Source organism: Nylanderia fulva, unplaced genomic scaffold (genome assembly GCF_048542155.1).
Source record: "Nylanderia fulva isolate GAGA-0341 unplaced genomic scaffold, ASM4854215v1 Scaffold678, whole genome shotgun sequence".
NCBI lineage: Eukaryota > Metazoa > Arthropoda > Insecta > Hymenoptera > Formicidae > Nylanderia > Nylanderia fulva.
The window spans coordinates 8,506-26,789 of record NW_028190784.1 but is presented as its reverse complement, the minus strand read 5'-3'; the positions used below and the strand labels follow the sequence as shown (position 1 = coordinate 26,789).

The following is an 18,284-nucleotide window of genomic DNA, read 5'->3' as shown; positions in this document are numbered from 1 at the left end:
TTAAAACCATACCCTGTCATAAGGTAAATTCGTTACTACGATTCTGAGATGCACGTTCTGTAAAGTGAACGTCGCATTAACCTTCGGGGACCGGAATCCACGGGCAACCGTACATTTCTTCACCCTTCCCTGCTTACTCTCTCTCTCTGCTTTACAAACCTAACGAATTACTTTACCAAACCAAATGACAGTGGTCTTAATGATTATTAAAAATAATTAATTCATAATTTACAATTCAATTATTGATGCTTGAAGCTACACGTATTAATACTCTTAATATAGATATTAATACTTATATTCAAACCTCTATTCCTAACTCCTCTATACCCATTAGAGTTATATCCTGTCAGAAGGTAAATTCGCAAATCATCTCAGAGATGCACGTTCAGTAAAGTGAACGTCATATTAGCCTAATAAGACCAGGACCTGAGAACCCGGAATAACCGGAAGTACACCTATCTCTCTATTCTTTCATGCTTTTAATACCCTGCATTTTCCAATAATTGCGAATTACTTTACCATACCAACTGACAGTGATTTTGATATTCATTGACAATTCGTTACTTCAAAGTCTAAGACTTATTTATTCACTAAGAATTACTATTTCAAAGTTTAAGATTTAATTATTAACGATTGAAACATCAAGTATTAATATTCTCAACGCAGATATTAATACTCCTATTCAAATCCTTCCTTTTATCCACGTTATTACAAATCCTCATTTAATACAGGTTTATTATAATAATTACTGACATAAAGTTAATTTATTAATAGGTGAAGGGCTTTCTCGCATAAGATTAACCTTTCATCTCTGTTCGCTCTCATCTATATATATAAGCACCGTCCGTCTGTCTGTCTGTCTGTACCCGAACTACTTCCGCATTTGTGGACCGATTGTCTCGAAATTGGTACCAAAATGTTGCAAATTTTTCGGGGGTGGCTGCTGTGGGGTTTTTTTTTAATTTTTTTATTTTTATTTTTTTTCCTCAGAGGAGGGTATGTTTTTGCAAAAAAAATTTTTTTTGCAATATTTCTGAACACATGGTATCAAAATGTTGCAAAATTTTTGGAGATAGCGACGATGCGGTTTTTTCAAGTGTAACACTTCCACCCACGCATTTACCCACATGCATGCGCATTTATGGACCAATTTTCACGAAATTAGTACCAAAATGTTGCAAATTTTTCTGAGGAAACTGCTGTGTGGGTTTTTTAAGTTTACGCCTCCACCCACGCACCCACCCGCGCAATCGCATACTTATGAACCGATTTTTTTTTAATCGGTACCAAATTGTTGCAAATTTTTTGAAGATGGAGACGATGCGGTTTTTTCAAGTGTTACACCTTTACCCACGCACCCACCCACGCGCATGCGCATTTATGGACCAATTTTCACGAAATTGGTACAAAATATTGCAAATTTTTCTGAGAGAGCTGCTGTGTGGGTTTTTTAAGTTTACGCCCCCACCCACGCATCCACCCACGCAATCACATATTTATGAACGGATTTTTGTAAAAATTGGTACCAAAATGTTGCAAATTTTTTGGAGATGGCGGCGATGTGGTTTTTTCAAGTGTTACACCTCCACCCACGCATTCACCCACACGCATGTCACGTCCGGCCGTATAAATTTTTTCGTTTACTCCAAGTTCCTTAAACGCTATTTGAAAAGCGCGCCAAAGCCGGCCATGACGCTTAACTCCGCCTAGAAACTAAGCGTGGCACTTCGTAGCGCCTAAGGATCTCCCACCACGGTGAGAGCCCCTACTCCGGGGAGTTCCCCCTCTCCAGGCCGCCGCAGGCCCGAGCCGCCGAAACAAAGGACCTCAGAGCAGTCCCGAATTTCGGCAGTTCTCTGCGCGACACCGAACAGTATAGTCGCACTCCTAAATTCTAACTCTAAGTCCAAATTCTAAATCCTAACTCTAATTCTAAAATTCTAACTCTAAGTATAATATTCTAACTCTAAATTCTAAGTCTAAATCTAAATTCTAATTCTAAGTTTTAGTCTCGAATTTTGTACTACTATACGAATAAATCAGTGTATTCATGTGTGAGAACTAGTGTTCAGTATTCTTCAAAACTTCCACTCCCGTGATAAAATACGATAGCGTTTAAATTTGTCATACGGCGTTTGAATTCAGAATAATTCAAACTGTGTTTGGAGCGGACCACCGCTCATCACCGTCAGAATTAACATTCTCAGCATTTGCCAAAATAAGGAATTGATAGTGAGGTCCGCCGCATATCAACCCTCCTTATTTGAGTAATCATTCAGAGGATGCATCAAATTCAATATGCCTAAGACCCGACGCGCAGGAAGGAAGAATCAATTACGAAAACTAAACCGACTTTATCGCGAATCAGCGACCGAGGAATATTCTCAATTCTTCGGAGTGGAATATCAGGCCGATCCTGAATACGAGAACATTTTCAACATTAAAAATAATAACAACGACGAACTCCTACAGTGGAAGTGCATACCAATAACGTTCCAACCACGACGCCTGCCGCCGCCAAACATCCCAGTGAACGACCCTCGCCGCACGCACTACCTCCAAGTACGAGCCGACACGATCAAGAAAGTGCTACTAAAGGTAAGTGAAATTCACGTTAACCTAAGGAATCGCGCGTGTTAGCAAATTCAGAGACGCTTCTACCACGTGGAAGAGAACATTCTAGAAAAATCTCCGACGCATTTTTCCTCTTTTCCATCGTCACTGCGGAAGCTATAAAAAAAAGGTCGGGCTATAAAACTAGGGTCGACCACCACATGCGGTGCCACTCTCGGAATTCTAACACGGAAAAACGCAAATAGTTCAATCTCTTAAAAATCTTGTGTCTCAAAAAATAACTTCGTAAATCCGTACAACAAGGTAGTCATTTAAACAATAATCAATTGAGAACACTTTCGATTTACCAACATTACCGACGATATACCGACATACGTTCTTTTACCGACGTTATCAACAATATACCAACATACGTTCTTTTACCGACATTACCGACGATATACCGACATACGTTCTTTTACCAACGGGTTATCGACACCTTACTGGCACCTTACCAGTGTTTTACTGAACAATTACCGACGGTTTTGCCGACGACTACTAACTTCTCGATAACTGCCGGGTTCACCGAAGATCTACGAGCGAATGACGCATTATCAATTCGATTACGCAACAAACACAAATGTGCCCACTCACCCTTAGAGGTATAACTCCTCCTCCAGAAGTTAATCTCTTCGTACCGTTTGAACCCTTATTCTATTGCCAAGTTGGTGTCGGGTACATCCATTTTGAGACTAAGGCAGCTCTCTGCATTTCATGCTACTCCACCTTACCTAGAGTCTCGAAATTACTTTGGACAAGGATTCGGAAGCATACTCTAATCATAGGCGGAACACCTATCGGAATAAATTGCGGAGTCTGCAACTTCCGACTTACCCTCACGCGAATCGGTGATTTGTGCGAGCTTTGTCAGTTTACGTACGAAGATTATTTACGCAACCCCAACGACGTTTCGCATAGAGCAATCGACGAAGCTATCTTTATTACAGTAGAGTCACAGGTAGGTCCCTCGCAATAATCCGATCACCTCAGTTCCAGCGCGAATAACCTCAGATCGCGGGTATCCCCGGGGAGAATCGCATAGATTCGCGTACCCGTAATAGCGATCGTGTCTCGTGGAAAAAGCCGAGCTCTGCATTCAAATTTTCGCAGCCGCGACCCCACGAGACGTAACACGCATGCGCATTTATGGACCAATTTTCACGAAATTGGTACAAAAATGTTGCAAATTTTTCTGAGAAAGCTGCTGTGTGGGTTTTTTAAGTTTACGCCCGCACCCACGCATCCACCCACGCAATCGCATATTTATGAACGGATTTTTGTAAAAATTGGTACCAAAATGTTGCAAATTTTTTGGAGGTGGCGACGATGTGGTTTTTTCAAGTGTTACACCTCTACCCACGCATTCACCCACACGCAAGCGCATATATGGACCAATTTTCACGAAATTGGTAGAAAAATGTTGCAAATTTTTCTGAGAAAGCTGCTGCGTGGTTCTTTTAAGTTTTATCCCACCCATGCATCCACCCACGCATTCAAACATTTATTCACAGACTTTTTCGAAATTTGTACTCAAATTTTGTCCGGGATGGCTACTATATGATTTTAACAAATTTTTATCACTTTATTTATCCACCCACGCACCCACCCAAAAAAATTTAAACATTTATTTTGATATAAATTTCGTGAAAGTCGGACAACAAATGTGGAAGTAGTTCGCGGTAATACAAAAAAAGAATTAATTTTTTGTGTTAAAACGGATTTAATATAGGCTATATAAGGACCGCGCGAAGCGCGGTCCGAAAAGCTAGTTAACAAGTAAATCACGCTACAAACGTGAGTCATATTCAATTATTTCAAATAATAGAACAATCTATCTTTCGATTTATTCATGTGAATTTATTTAACCGTTAGATGGTCTCTCCTTTCCGACGAAGGAATCAGATCGATCGAAACGAGCAGCACCTTCACAGGCTACGCGAACGTAGATCTCGAAGACCTCTAAATCTAAACGTTCAAATTTATCCAACGCGAATAATCATACAACCTCCCTCTTCAGACGCTTATTCGCCAATTAATAATATTCCTCCATACATTGATTATTCTCACCCTCAATTTCCTGAACAGTCTCATTCAGAATCAAATACTTACTTAATCGATCCAAATCATCAATTTTTAACTGACCCTGAATATTACATCCATGATCAAACTCAACAATTAGCATCTCCGGAATACGATCCATTTTCACAACCCAATTCTAATATTTTCGACGAGGACACCGTGGTACTCGCTCCCGACGACGTCAATAATTTCATCCCAGAAGGAGCACAGAATAATTTTAGCTCCTTTATAAACTATCTTAACCAATCTAACGACTCTGAACAGGAGCTCAATAACATTGTAATACAGTTCCAAGCTCATCCTGAACCGAGTCAGGACCAGTAGATTTTGTATCGACATAAAGGATTTATAAATGAATAAACAATTTTTATACTTGTAAAATATCTTTATTTCTTGACCCGACCCGCAGAATTCCTTCTCCATCCGACTTTCTCAATCGGATCTCAAGCTCTCGGCATCCCAGGGTATAGCCGGCCTAGCAGGTTGCCCTAAAAAAGTAGAGAGCAGCTTCTCGAACGTTTACCGAGGTAGACGCGAGAGAAGACCGACTTGTACATAAGGTGATTTACCGTAAGGTGAATTGCCGGACGTAACAAGAAGGCAATATTAATATTTCTGGTGGCAGCGGTGGGATTGGCCAAAAGAGATCGTTGAAAGGTCGCGGAGCTTGATCTGTGCGATCGGTGTTTTTCATAAGTAGAATTAACGTAAAGTTAGTTTATAAATTATAAATCTTAAAACGAAATGTCTCTTACCAGAACCCCTGTACATTCAGACAATTCAGAAAACAAAGTACTCACCCGTAGTCAACTTAATCTTTATTCTCAAACACTAAACGACAAAGAAGCTCAATTAACAGCACAAGCTGAAACATTACGAAATAGAGAAGAAAATTTACTTTCATTTCAACGGACATTAGAGCAAGATAGAAACATGGAAGACGGTTCGGTAACCGGAATTTCAGAACAATTAGCTGCACAATTAACCCTTATGGAAAAATTATCAGAGCAAGTAACTCGCTTGTCGCGACGTATAGATATAGTCGAACATTCTAACACTATGCAGGAACATTATGATAAAATAGAAACACAAAGACCACCTACTCCTTATAAAAACTCCCCTATTCGTCTAAAAGACGCTATAGACACGATCCCTAAATTCGACGGTTACAAAATGTCCGTCCTCCACTTCACGAAAATTTGCGAAAGAGCACTTCAACTAATCCCTGAATATCAAGAATATCATCTTGTTCAATTAATTATTAACAAATTACAAGGGCATGCCTATGCCGCAATCGAAGGAGTCGAATTCAATAGCTTACGAGATTTAACGCGACGTTTAAAATTTATTTTCAGTCCGAACAAATCTATTGATCAATATCGAGGAGAATTAGCAAACATATTCATGAAACATAACGAAAACATTTTTTATTACATTGCGCGTGTTCAAGAATTAAGAACGGCAATCATAGACGGAGAAGGTGATATTTGCGGAAATCTTGACGACGAAGTTAAAGATAACATTGAGAAAAGTGTTACTAATAGTTTTATTAACGGACTACCTTCTGATTTATTAATCCGCGTGAAATTGGAACGACCCTATACTTCTATTGTCACAGCCATCCAATTATCTAAAACTTTAGAAGCAGAAAACCTTCGAAAGAAAACTATCGCCTTTAATCGTGCTTATACTCTACCTCGTGCAGACATAAATTATCCGACGGCACGACAAACCGTAAATAACGTTAATAATAACCCCCCTATAATTAATAATTCACGCAATAATATTTCTTCTACTGCTCCCTTCATTAAACCTTTGACACCAGGTCAACCAGGACCAAATTTTCCAGCTACTAAAATCTGTCGTTATTGTAAGAGTTCCGGTCATTTCATGAGCGAATGTCGGAAACTTGCTTATAAAAGATCACTCGAGCAAAATCAAGCTCGACCCAGCACTTCTTTTGCTAATATAGGAAACCCCCAAAGCGTTCCGAAAAAATCCGACGTCCGCCGGAACGAAGCTCCGATAGGACGCACCCAATCGACAAACATGATTCTCACTCAAAAATCTATTCCAACCACATCACTCGAATCTGCAGTGTAGACAGAGAATTCAAACACAACGACTTACCTTCTGTTAAACTCATATCCCCGCATTTATCTCATGAATGTAACTTCATGATTGACTCTGGCTCCGGTATAAATCTTATCAAACAACAATTCGTACTACCTCACGTCAATCTAAATAAAAATAATATTATATCCATTCGAGGGATCTCTTCTGAAACTATAATAACTTTAGGTTCCATAACCATTCATCTGTTGGACAGACCTACTTTATTCCATGTCATAGCAGACTCTATTTGCATTCCCCAAGACGGGATCTTAGGAAACGCTTTCTTGAAGGAAAGAGATATTATCATAAATTATAAGGATAGATGTCTTCATCACGGCACTATCGTCATTCCCTTTGTCACTTATGAAAATAAAAAACTACATCTTCGAGCAAGGACTGTGACTTCTTGTTGCATTCACATTTCCAATCCAGAAATTCATACTGGATACTTACCCTTACAAACCCTCGCTGACAAGGTGTTCTTCGGAGACGCACCACTTGTTACTCAATCAAACGGAAAAACATACTTACGAATATTTAATACCACTGAAGAGGATTTCAAAATCGACATACCGTCGGTAGAAATTTTTGATTTCGAATCTCGCGAACCTATAAATATTAACGATAGTACTGAGACCTTAGGGCTCAACGTACTCTTTGAAGATGAAGAAATGGGAGAATACATTAATAGGGCCGAAACCTTAGGGCATTCGGTACCTTCTGAAGAAGAGATGGGAGACAAATTCATGTATTGTACGAAGACCTTAGGGCACGGCGTACATTACCTAAACGAAACGACGAAGATGGGAGATTATACTAATCACACTGGAACCTTAGGGCATTCAGTGCGATTCCAAAACGAAGAAGAAATGGGAGACAAATCCACAACATACATTGAAACCTTAGGGCATTCAATGTCTTGCAATAAAAAGAGTATTACCGAGAGTCGGGAGACCCCGGTAATGGGAGATGAAATTTCTGATTCCGTCGACGACTGTGCGAGAACCCTAGGGCTTTTCTCGACCAACGACCATTCTATTAATTCTGATCGACCACATGATGTCGAGCAACTTTTAAGACTCGAACATTTAAATCCTGAAGAGATTGAACACGTCCGTTCAATTCTAACAAAGCATTCAGATAGATTCCATTTGCCTAACGAACCATTAGGAACTACAAACGCAACTCAACATTACATTCCGACTATTAACGAAGTCCCTATACATAATAAGCAATACAGGTTTCCCCCTGTCCATAAAGAAGAAATTGACAAACAAGTCCATGAATTACTAAATAATAATTTAGTCGAGTATTCTACATCACCATATAACTCACCGATCTGGATAGTACCGAAAAAACCAGATTCTCAAAGCAATAAACGTTGGCGTATGGTTATAGACTACCGAGGACTAAACGAAAAAACTATAGGAGACGCATATCCCCTTCCTAATATTACAGATATACTTGATCAATTAGGATTAGCCAAATACTTTTCAATATTTGATTTAGCTTCCGGATTTCACCAAATTTCTATGTCATCTAAAGACGCACATAAAACTGCATTTTCTACGGAGTCAAACCAGACCCGGGCAAAATAAAATCGATAATGCACTTTCCAACTCCCAAAAATCCAAAGAATATAAAACAATTTCTCGGTTTAGCCGGTTATTACAGAAGATTCATACCTAACTTTTCCAAAGTCGCAAAACCATTAACTGATTTGTTGAAAAAGGATAGCATATCCAATTGGCAACTAAAACTAGTAGAAGCTTTCAACTCTTTAAAACACGCATTATGCTCAAGCCCCATTCTTCAATATCCTGATTTTACAAAACTTTTTATATTAACTACCGACGCATCAGGATACGCGATAGGTGGAATTTTAAGTCAGGGACCGGTAGGAAAAGATTTTCCTGTCTCGTATACATCTCGAATTTTAAGTACCGCAGAACAAAATTATTCAACAATTGAAAAAGAATGCTTAGCCATCATATATTGTATTAATCATTTCAGACCTTACCTATACGGAAGACTCTTTACTATAGTAACGGACCATAAACCTTTGATTTGGCTGCACTCTATAAAAGATCCTACCTCCAGACTCTGGAAGTGGAAGACTAAATTAGCAGAATATAATTATGAAATCAAATACAAAAAGGGATCATTAAATAATAATGCAGACGCTTTATCTCGAAATCCACCCACAGATTTAGTTTTACCAATATTCGCTTCAGATAACGACGAGTCATCCGACGAATCCATATTTTCAAGCAGACCTAGACCTTCTGTCAGATAAATTAAAACAAACTCTCTAACTCCATATCTCAATAAGAATATCGACAATCCTAATTACACTAATATAACGGGAAATAATTCCGATTCAGACGATGAAGGTTCAACTCTCGATAACAATAATCACGATTATGCAAATATGTCAAACGCGAATTCAAAATTAGAATACGATTATGTGGATCCAGCAATTTCAGAAACCGTTCCAATTATACCACCCTCTCCTCAAATTCCGAGCAAAGTAAGAATACGAGAAATTAGAGACAATCTACTAAATCATTAAAAGATAACCATGTAATTTTCATAAGTTTAGACGGAACTCCTTACGACAAAGGAGCCGAACTTTATTCTACCGCAAATCTTTTACCCGTGTATGAAAATCTTAGTTTCGAAAGAGTTAACGTAAAGAAAATCAAATCAAATAATTTAATATCAATTCCAATAAGAACAAACAATCGACTATTAATAGAACCGCAAACCGTAAAAAATTGCATACGCTCTTTATTAGACTGTGTTATCGAATTACAATTAACTTCCTTTAGCATTAGCAAAACGCACAAATTTGATGACATTACTTGGTCATACATTGTTAACCAACTAAAGAGATTTTTTCACGATACCCGTATAAACATAACTATTTGCCAAAATCTAGTCGATCATCCTATCCCTACAGAACGCGTAAAATTAAATACGGTGGCCATAAAGGCGTTACAAAAACTTTTAACAGACTTCGACCTCATTATTTTTGGAATACTATGAAACAAAATATTCAAGAATTTATTAGAAAATGTCGCGAATGCCAATTAAAGAAATTAACGCGCGTCAAAACCAAACAACCTATGATTATTACGGATACCCCCGAAACAGCTTTCGACAAAGTTTCACTAGACATAGTAGGGCCATTCCCTATCACAAATAACGAAAATAAATATATTCTAACAATGCAAGATTTATTAACTAAATACTCCATAGCTGTACCATTAAAAGAAGCCACTTCATTAACGATAGCCGACGCTTTTACAAAAGAATTCATTTGTATTTACGGAACTACTAAAGCTATTCTTACCGATCAAGGTGCAAACTTCCTATCAACTTTAATACGCGTCCTAACAAAGAAATTCAATATCCAACACTTTAAAACTACCGCTTATCACCCTCAATCAAATGGATCGATAGAACGAAACGATCACATCATGTATTAGTAGAATATTTAAAGACACAAATCGACAAAGAAGACAATTGGGATGAATATATCAAACTCGCCATGTTCTCTTATAATACAAGCGTTCACGAAGGAACCAAATTCTCGCCATACGAGCTAATATTCGGACGACTAGCCAGATTGCCATCCGCGTATCAACCTATCGAAGAACCTCTAGAGCCTACTTACCAAGAATATATAAACACACTATTTAATAAATTATACGATATTCGCGAAGAAGCGCGACAAAATCTTATTAGAGCTAAAGAAAGAAGCAAATACTATTACGATCAACGTGTAAATCCTCGGCAATTTAAGACAGGAGATTATGTATTCTTATTAAAAGAACCAAAGAAAGGAAAATTCTCAGCACATTACGTAGGACCCTATGAGATAACAGAGATCCTACCTTCCAACAACGCCAAAATCTTAATCAACCACAAACCGCGGATCGTCCATATCGATAAGTTAAAATCAATCAGCACATATAGAACCAGGTTGAAAAAACAACATTCCTAATTTTGGGTTTCAGATGTGTTGGCATCGCCAACCAGTCCATCCAGGACAAACCACGAGTTCTTCACTACACCACATATTTGCCTTCGCACGCTGCGTAAAGGTACACGGATATCGTAACGTAGTCACTAATTCTGCACGTTGTAGAAATTGTTATTCCAGTCTTGATCTAGCTGCACGCTCCTTTTACCAAACACGATATACTCACGCTGTCGTGATTGGATTAGGTTATCCCGAACCACAGTGTTCTGTATGTTCCCAACTCCTAACAATTTCCAAACCAATACAAAATTGCACAATTTGCACTAATTATCTAACGTCTATAGATCGGGAATCACCCTTGAATCACCTCTAGCTGTTTAAGACGTCCCAACAATATTAAAAAATGTCTTCCAATAATCCTTGCGATCACAACGCAACAGCCTCTAATACATATTACGAACATCCTAATATCGTCGAAACTCTGTTACAGAGATTTCCTCTAATAAAGAAAATGCTAAAATTCTTTCCTAATATACATAGAGCTAGATGCTATAGAAGTACAATTTACGACAACTATTGCCAAGTTTGTCGCATCACGCGAAGAACTCGAACTGCACCTAAAGACATTTACAATTATCACGTTCTTGTTTGCGAAACCGCACCTCCTATTCCATGTCTCAACTGCCGCTATGCCTGTTATAAAATCGAACCTATAACTTATTGTGAAGAATGTTTCTTTACCTATATACAATATGTAGTAAACGTATGGAAACGCAACGATACCATCAGACACTGGGATGGAATCGTACCTGCCATTAATCATTTCCAGCCTACTCTATAAAACTATATATATATTACTAATTATATTAATTCGCTAGATGTAAGGACGACCACGTCTTATATCTCTCCGATTATTCATGTATATTAACATATGTATTCCTAATTACAGGTTCTCTTTAGCCTAGACGCCAGTAAAGACAAAATCTCAGCACAAAAATCTACAGGTATATTTCGATAATACTACACATGTAAGATTCCCATTTCAGGAAACCATCCTAACTAAACAGGTTGTTCAGCATGGAACCCTGTGCATTATTCAAAACTTTATTCTTACTACTTTTAGCCATTATTTTTCATCTTTGTAAGAGGTATGCTTTACTCAAGTACATCTCATACAAGGCTCACGAAATTGCATGAGACTCATATCCATGCAATATGATAATTAATACAATGCGTATTATATTATTACACTCTGCCATTAACTCGCTCACTGGTAATAACTCGTATTTAACCACTATGAATAGCTTGCGAAAAACCTTAATAAATTTAAAATTATGAAAAATATATACGCTTATACTTGCCGATTCGGAGAAATCGACTCCGGTCCCACCAGTGAACGAGCTAATCATATTCTATCAAATAGCAAATTTCGAATAAATTCTCTGAATCTTACAAAAGACACGGGCAGAACAAAAAACTGCAACCGCGCAACCGATACACATAGATATAAGACGAAATATAATTTATAACATATACACCTGCGCATTAACCTGCATTTGTACTTACTATTATACACGCATATATATATATATATATGTCCATGTGCGAGCCCGAAAACGGACGACAATATAAATCATGCATATTATATTATTTAATTATTAGAAGCTTCCTCGCACACCGTTCATCGCGCCCAATGCCAGGACTACCTCCGCACGTGCACATGTATATATCTATAGATACGTGCGTATATTCGTGCGCACGTACATACTAGATAATTTCTTTATATATATATAAATTGTATTTAATTCAGTAAAACTAGTCCGATTGTGCGTTACAGCTTGTCATGATGTTAGGGATTATTCTAATACTCTCCGTTAAAACTTCATTCGCCCTGATTGGATTCGATTGTGGTGGACAGCATCTTAACATCACCGCCGTCTCTCTCTTAGATGTTGGAGAATGCAATCTCCATCATCAAACTCCAAACTCCACGGAGACCTATATACAATTATTACAACTTTCCGAATATAATTATGCAGAGGTTATCCAATGCAAACTGGAAATATCTCGCACGATATATCACTGTGGCATGCACTCGCACATCTCAGTCGTCTTTAATGGAAAAGCAGATTATGTCCAGGAAACTGGATATTCACAATGTTTGCGAATGTTTCAAGATGGCACAACGTCCTTGGGACCTGCTCACTTAATTAGTGGACTCAAAATCAATCAAACTTCTTATCGTAGCCTTACGCTAGCCGGTGAATTGAAAGCCGACGGAACATGTAAGGGTACGCAATACTCTGACCCTTACGGCACATGGGATAACGTAATTGTTCAAGCAGTTGCGAAAATCTCACTGAAATCATCTTATGTGCCAGTACAACTCGAACACGGGAAGATCAAGTTAAGGTCAGGAACCATCTGCACACTGGCCGATAGCTTCTGTTTGGACTCTGACGACGGTTATACTTTTTGGAAACCAGTACCAATGAAATCCTGCAACTTCAATCAATACGATGTTTTATACGAAGGACTAGCGACCAGGATAGCAGGCGACGATTCCCCCATCATCTACAGTCTCACTACGCAAGACATCACATTCGCTTTGACCAAGACTAAAGAACAACCATTATGCGGATACACTCTGCTTCGCACGGAACATCCGAAGTTATTTATCCTAGAAACAAAGCAAGGCCAAACCTTTGCCAATAAAGGTACGATTCCCGTGGACAACCTCGATATATTTACTTACATGAATTCCAAATTTGTATATGTCGAAAAACACATCCGACATCAGATGACATCATTATATCATAATGTCATGCAACAAAAATGTGAATTGGAAAGACAAGTCATAACCAATGCCTTATCCTTTGCAACTCTCTTGCCTGATGAATTCGCGTACAGTCTTATGAAGTCACCGGGATACATGGCCGTCACCACTGGAGAAGCTGTCCAGATCATAAAATGCATCCCTGTAGAAGTCACCGTACGCCCAACCAAAGAGTGTTACAACGAACTACCCGTAACCATCAGAAACACTTCTTACTTCCTCACGCCTAAATCAAGAATCGTCACAAAGATCGGGAACGAACGAGAATGCTCTCTGGAATTGCCAACGTTATATAGAATAGAAGACACCTGGGTACAGTTCACACCAAAAGTGCAAATAAGACAGTTGCCACCTCAACAACTACGACCCATGGCAACTCTTACCTGGAGTTATTTAACACCCGGACCATTAGCTGTCAGTGGAATCTACACCCAGCAAGACATAGAAAAATTAAGAGACCACATCATGTTTCCCGCAGAGAAACCGGCACTACTCAACGCCATTGCCCGTGGACTCACTGGACATCCAGTTAACGCCAACTCCGTCTCGCTATACAAACTACTAGACGAAGAATCACTCAATAAAATCGTAGACAACACCGCTGCGAAAATATGGAGAGGATTCATGAGCTTTGGATCAGCCACGGCCGGAGTCGTTCGTTGGAGTATTTATGATCGTTCGTATTGCTAAACTGGCAATCGATACCATCATTCATGGATACGCGTTACACACCGTATATAGATGTAGTCTACACCTGATAGGAGCACTATGGGACTCTCTAACTAATCTCTTGCTTCACCTCAGCCGCAAGAATATAAACAAAGAAAAAGAAAAGAATAAGTTTCCAGAAGATCTCTTGCCATCGTCTCATCCACACCTCTTGCCATCGTCTCAGACGTACCCCCTGCATTACCAAAGGAACCACCTGTGATAAGTCAGCCTCAACTTCAAGGTTATAATATGAGACGACCTGAAGAAATGGAATCCACAGATATCACCGTCCCTCAAACGTATAACGACTTGCAACAACATCTATATAACCTAGAACAAAACCCTAGATCAACGTCGGGTTTTATTCTCAAATAGGAGGGGAGATGTAACGTCCAGACAAATTTCAAAATTTCAATTTCTTCAATCATTAATTTTTTTAACCTATTTTAGTCATGACAATCTCTAACTTGCATGAAAGACCCGTATTAACGAATCACAAATATAACCACTGGTAGGCTAAGACATGTCTTCTCACAAAAAACAATATAAAAACAACATCTATAATACTAACTAAATATGGTATAATATAATATAATATAAATATAATATATTTAGTTTAATAAGAAAAATCCTCATTGATTATTTGTGAGAAAACCTAAAATAAGGTTAAGAACATATATATTTATATACATACGGATATATATATATATATATATATATATACAGGGTGATTCAAAACAACCGTTTGTCCTTAAAATGTCGTATTCCTGACTCAATTCTAAGACGATTTTTCCTTTGCCAAAATTTTATCCGAAGCTTAGTTTTTGAAATATAAAAAGAAATAGTTAGCGAATTACAGCACGAGTACGGGCGGTAATCAGGAGCGGCGCACCACATTATCCGACGCGGGCGATTACGTGGGCGCTCGAAGCGATCAGCTGTTTGTTACACGCGGCGTTTTGTGTGTGTGTGTGTGTGTGTGTGCGTGTGTGTACGCGTATACACACACACACACACACACACTCTCTCTCTCTCTCTCTCACTGATTCTTACCTTGTAGAGATGTTTGATGTCCTTTGACGAATAATTGTTGCCTGACTGGATACAATCCGATATTGACACACTGTGACACACTGCATAATGAAATCATTTTTTTGTAATAAATTCTATTGACACTTTGACTCACGCACTTGATTAAAAATTATTGTAATAAATAACTGATTACAAATTACAACACATAATCACAATCTGAGAGAATTTTCTCTTAGAATTTGCCCTGAAAATTGTGGTAATCGTAGGATAATATTGTATGGAAAAAATTTTATTAGAATTCCTCTAATTAATATTTATCACATTCAAAATAATAATATCTATCACAATAAAATATGAAACATGTTTTATTAATTTTACTAAACCGTAAAGTAAAATTAATGAAATATATTTTATATTTTATTGTGATAAATATTATTATTTTGAATGTGATAATTATTAATCAGAGAAATTCTAATAAAATTCTTTCCATACCATATTCTCTTACAATTACTATAACTTTTAGGGTAAATTCTAAGAGAAAATTCTCTCAGTGTTTTGATTAATTATTAAAAATTACTTGTAAAAACGCGCGGCGCGCACAGCACACGTTACTCGATGCGGACGGCAATAGTTTACACGGCAAGGACACGACAATCATAATCACAATCTAAGAGAATTTTCTCTTAGAATTTACCTAGAAAATTATGGTAATCGTAGGACATTATGATGTGGAAAGAATTTTATTAGAATTTCTCTACTATTTATCATATTAAAAATAATAATATGTATCACAAGAAAATATAAAATATGTTTGATTAATTTTACTATACAGTTTAGTAAAATTAATCACACATATTTCATATTTTATTGTGATAGATATTATTTTTAATGTGATAAATATTAATCAGAGAAATTTTAATAAAATTCTTTTCATACCGTATTGTCTCACAATTACCATAACTTTTAGGGTAAATTTTAAGAGAAAATTCTCTCAGTGTACCGATTAATTATTAAAAATTACTTGTAAAAAGGCACACGTTACTCGATGCGGACGACAATTGTTTACACGGCAAGGACACGACAACAGACTGCGGCGACGGACGACGCGACGCGTCGCGACGCTTCGCGACACGTCTAGACGATAACAATCACGCGGCGTTGCCGAACATGTGATTGACGCGAGACATGTATTAAAACGTATAATAATTATGTTATTAAAAAAGGCATATTATAACGTATTATAATTTTTTACGTTATAATTTTTATTGTTATCGTTATTGTTACCTTTTCTCTCGCACTTTATTTCTTTAGGGGGAATAGGGGATACATGGAATTAAAAATCTCTTGTAGAGATTATTCCAATTTTATATCTTGGCCGTGTCCAAGTAAAAATTTGGTGCCTTGTGCACAGGTATTTAATTCTAACGAAAAAATTTTAGTTTCGTTTAGAATAACGCACTGTCATCCGCGATTTGGCTCTTATTGCCCGTCTTATACGTTAAATTTATATTTATATTACAGAGCCTTGTTAAAACTCTTAATTTATACACGCTGGCTTAAAGGCGTTTATTTACCAACATTAATATATATAACAGAGAAAAGTATAGAATCGAAAGAATCTGAATAGCTCAGTTGGAAGAGCAGTCGCCCGGCAAGCGAAAGGTCTCGGGTTCGATTCCCGATTCTGCGACTTTCGGATCTATATTTTTCTCTCGCACTTTATTTCTTTAGGGGGAATAGGGGATACATGGAATTAAAAATCTCTTGTAGAGATTATTCCAATTTTATATCTTGGCCGTGTCCAAGTAAAAATTTGGTGCCTTGTGCACAGGTATTTAATTCTAACGAAAAAATTTTAGTTTTGTTTAGAATAACGCACTGTCATCCGCGATTTGGCTCTTATTGCCTATCTTATATATGTTAAATTTATATTTATATATTACAGAGCCTAGTTAAACTCTTAATTTATACACGCTGGCTTAAAGGCGTTTATTTACCAACATTAATATATATAACAGAGAAAAGTATAGAATCGAAAGAATCTGAATAGCTCAGTTGGAAGAGCAGTCGCCCGGCAAGCGAAAGGTCTCGGGTTCGATTCCCGATTCTGCGACTTTCGGATCTATATTTTTCTCTCGCACTTTATTTCTTTAGGGGGAATAGGGGATACATGGAATTAAAAATCTCTTGTAGAGATTATTCCAATTTTATATCTTGGCCGTGTCCAAGTAAAAATTTGGTGCCTTGTGCACAGGTATTTAATTCTAAGGAAAAAATTTAGTTTCGTTTAGAATAACGCACTGTCATCCGCGATTTGGCTCTTATTGCCTATCTTATATATGTTAAATTTATATTTATATATTACAGAGCCTAGTTAAACTCTTAATTAATAAAACATGTTTCATATTTTATTGTGATAGATATTATTATTTTGAATGTGATAAATATTAATTAGAAGAATTCTAATAAAATTTTTTCCATACAATATTATCCTACGATTACCACAATTTTCAGGGCAAATTCTAAGAGAAAATTCTCTCAGATTGTGATTATGTGTTGTAATTTGTAATCAGTTATTTATTACAATAATTTTTAATCAAGTGCGTGAGTCAAAGTGTCAATAGAATTTATTACAAAAAAATGATTTCATTATGCAGTGTGTCACAGTGTGTCAATATCGGATTGTATCCAGTCAGGCAACAATTATTCGTCAAAGGACATCAAACATATCTACAAGGTAAGAATCAGTGAGAGAGAGAGAGAGAGAGTGTGTGTGTGTGTGTGTATACGCGTACACACACGCACACACACACACACACACACACACAAAACGCCGCGTGTAACAAACAGCTGATCGCTTCGAGCGCCCACGTAATCGCCCGCGTCGGATAATGTGGTGCGCCGCTCCTG

The 18,284-nt window shown here is 37.5% G+C and overlaps 1 protein-coding gene across 1 annotated transcript; it reads left to right on the top strand.

Annotated features, from left to right (window-relative positions):
- Positions 1–12,500: 12,500 nt before the first annotated feature.
- On the top strand, positions 12,501–14,562 carry LOC146720526 (uncharacterized). The gene is given in 2 exon segments (XM_085488304.1): positions 12,501–14,288; positions 14,290–14,562. Coding segments are annotated over 2 exon segments (1,923 nt in total). The 5' UTR covers positions 12,501–12,638.
- The last annotated feature ends 3,722 nt before the right edge of the window (positions 14,563–18,284 follow it).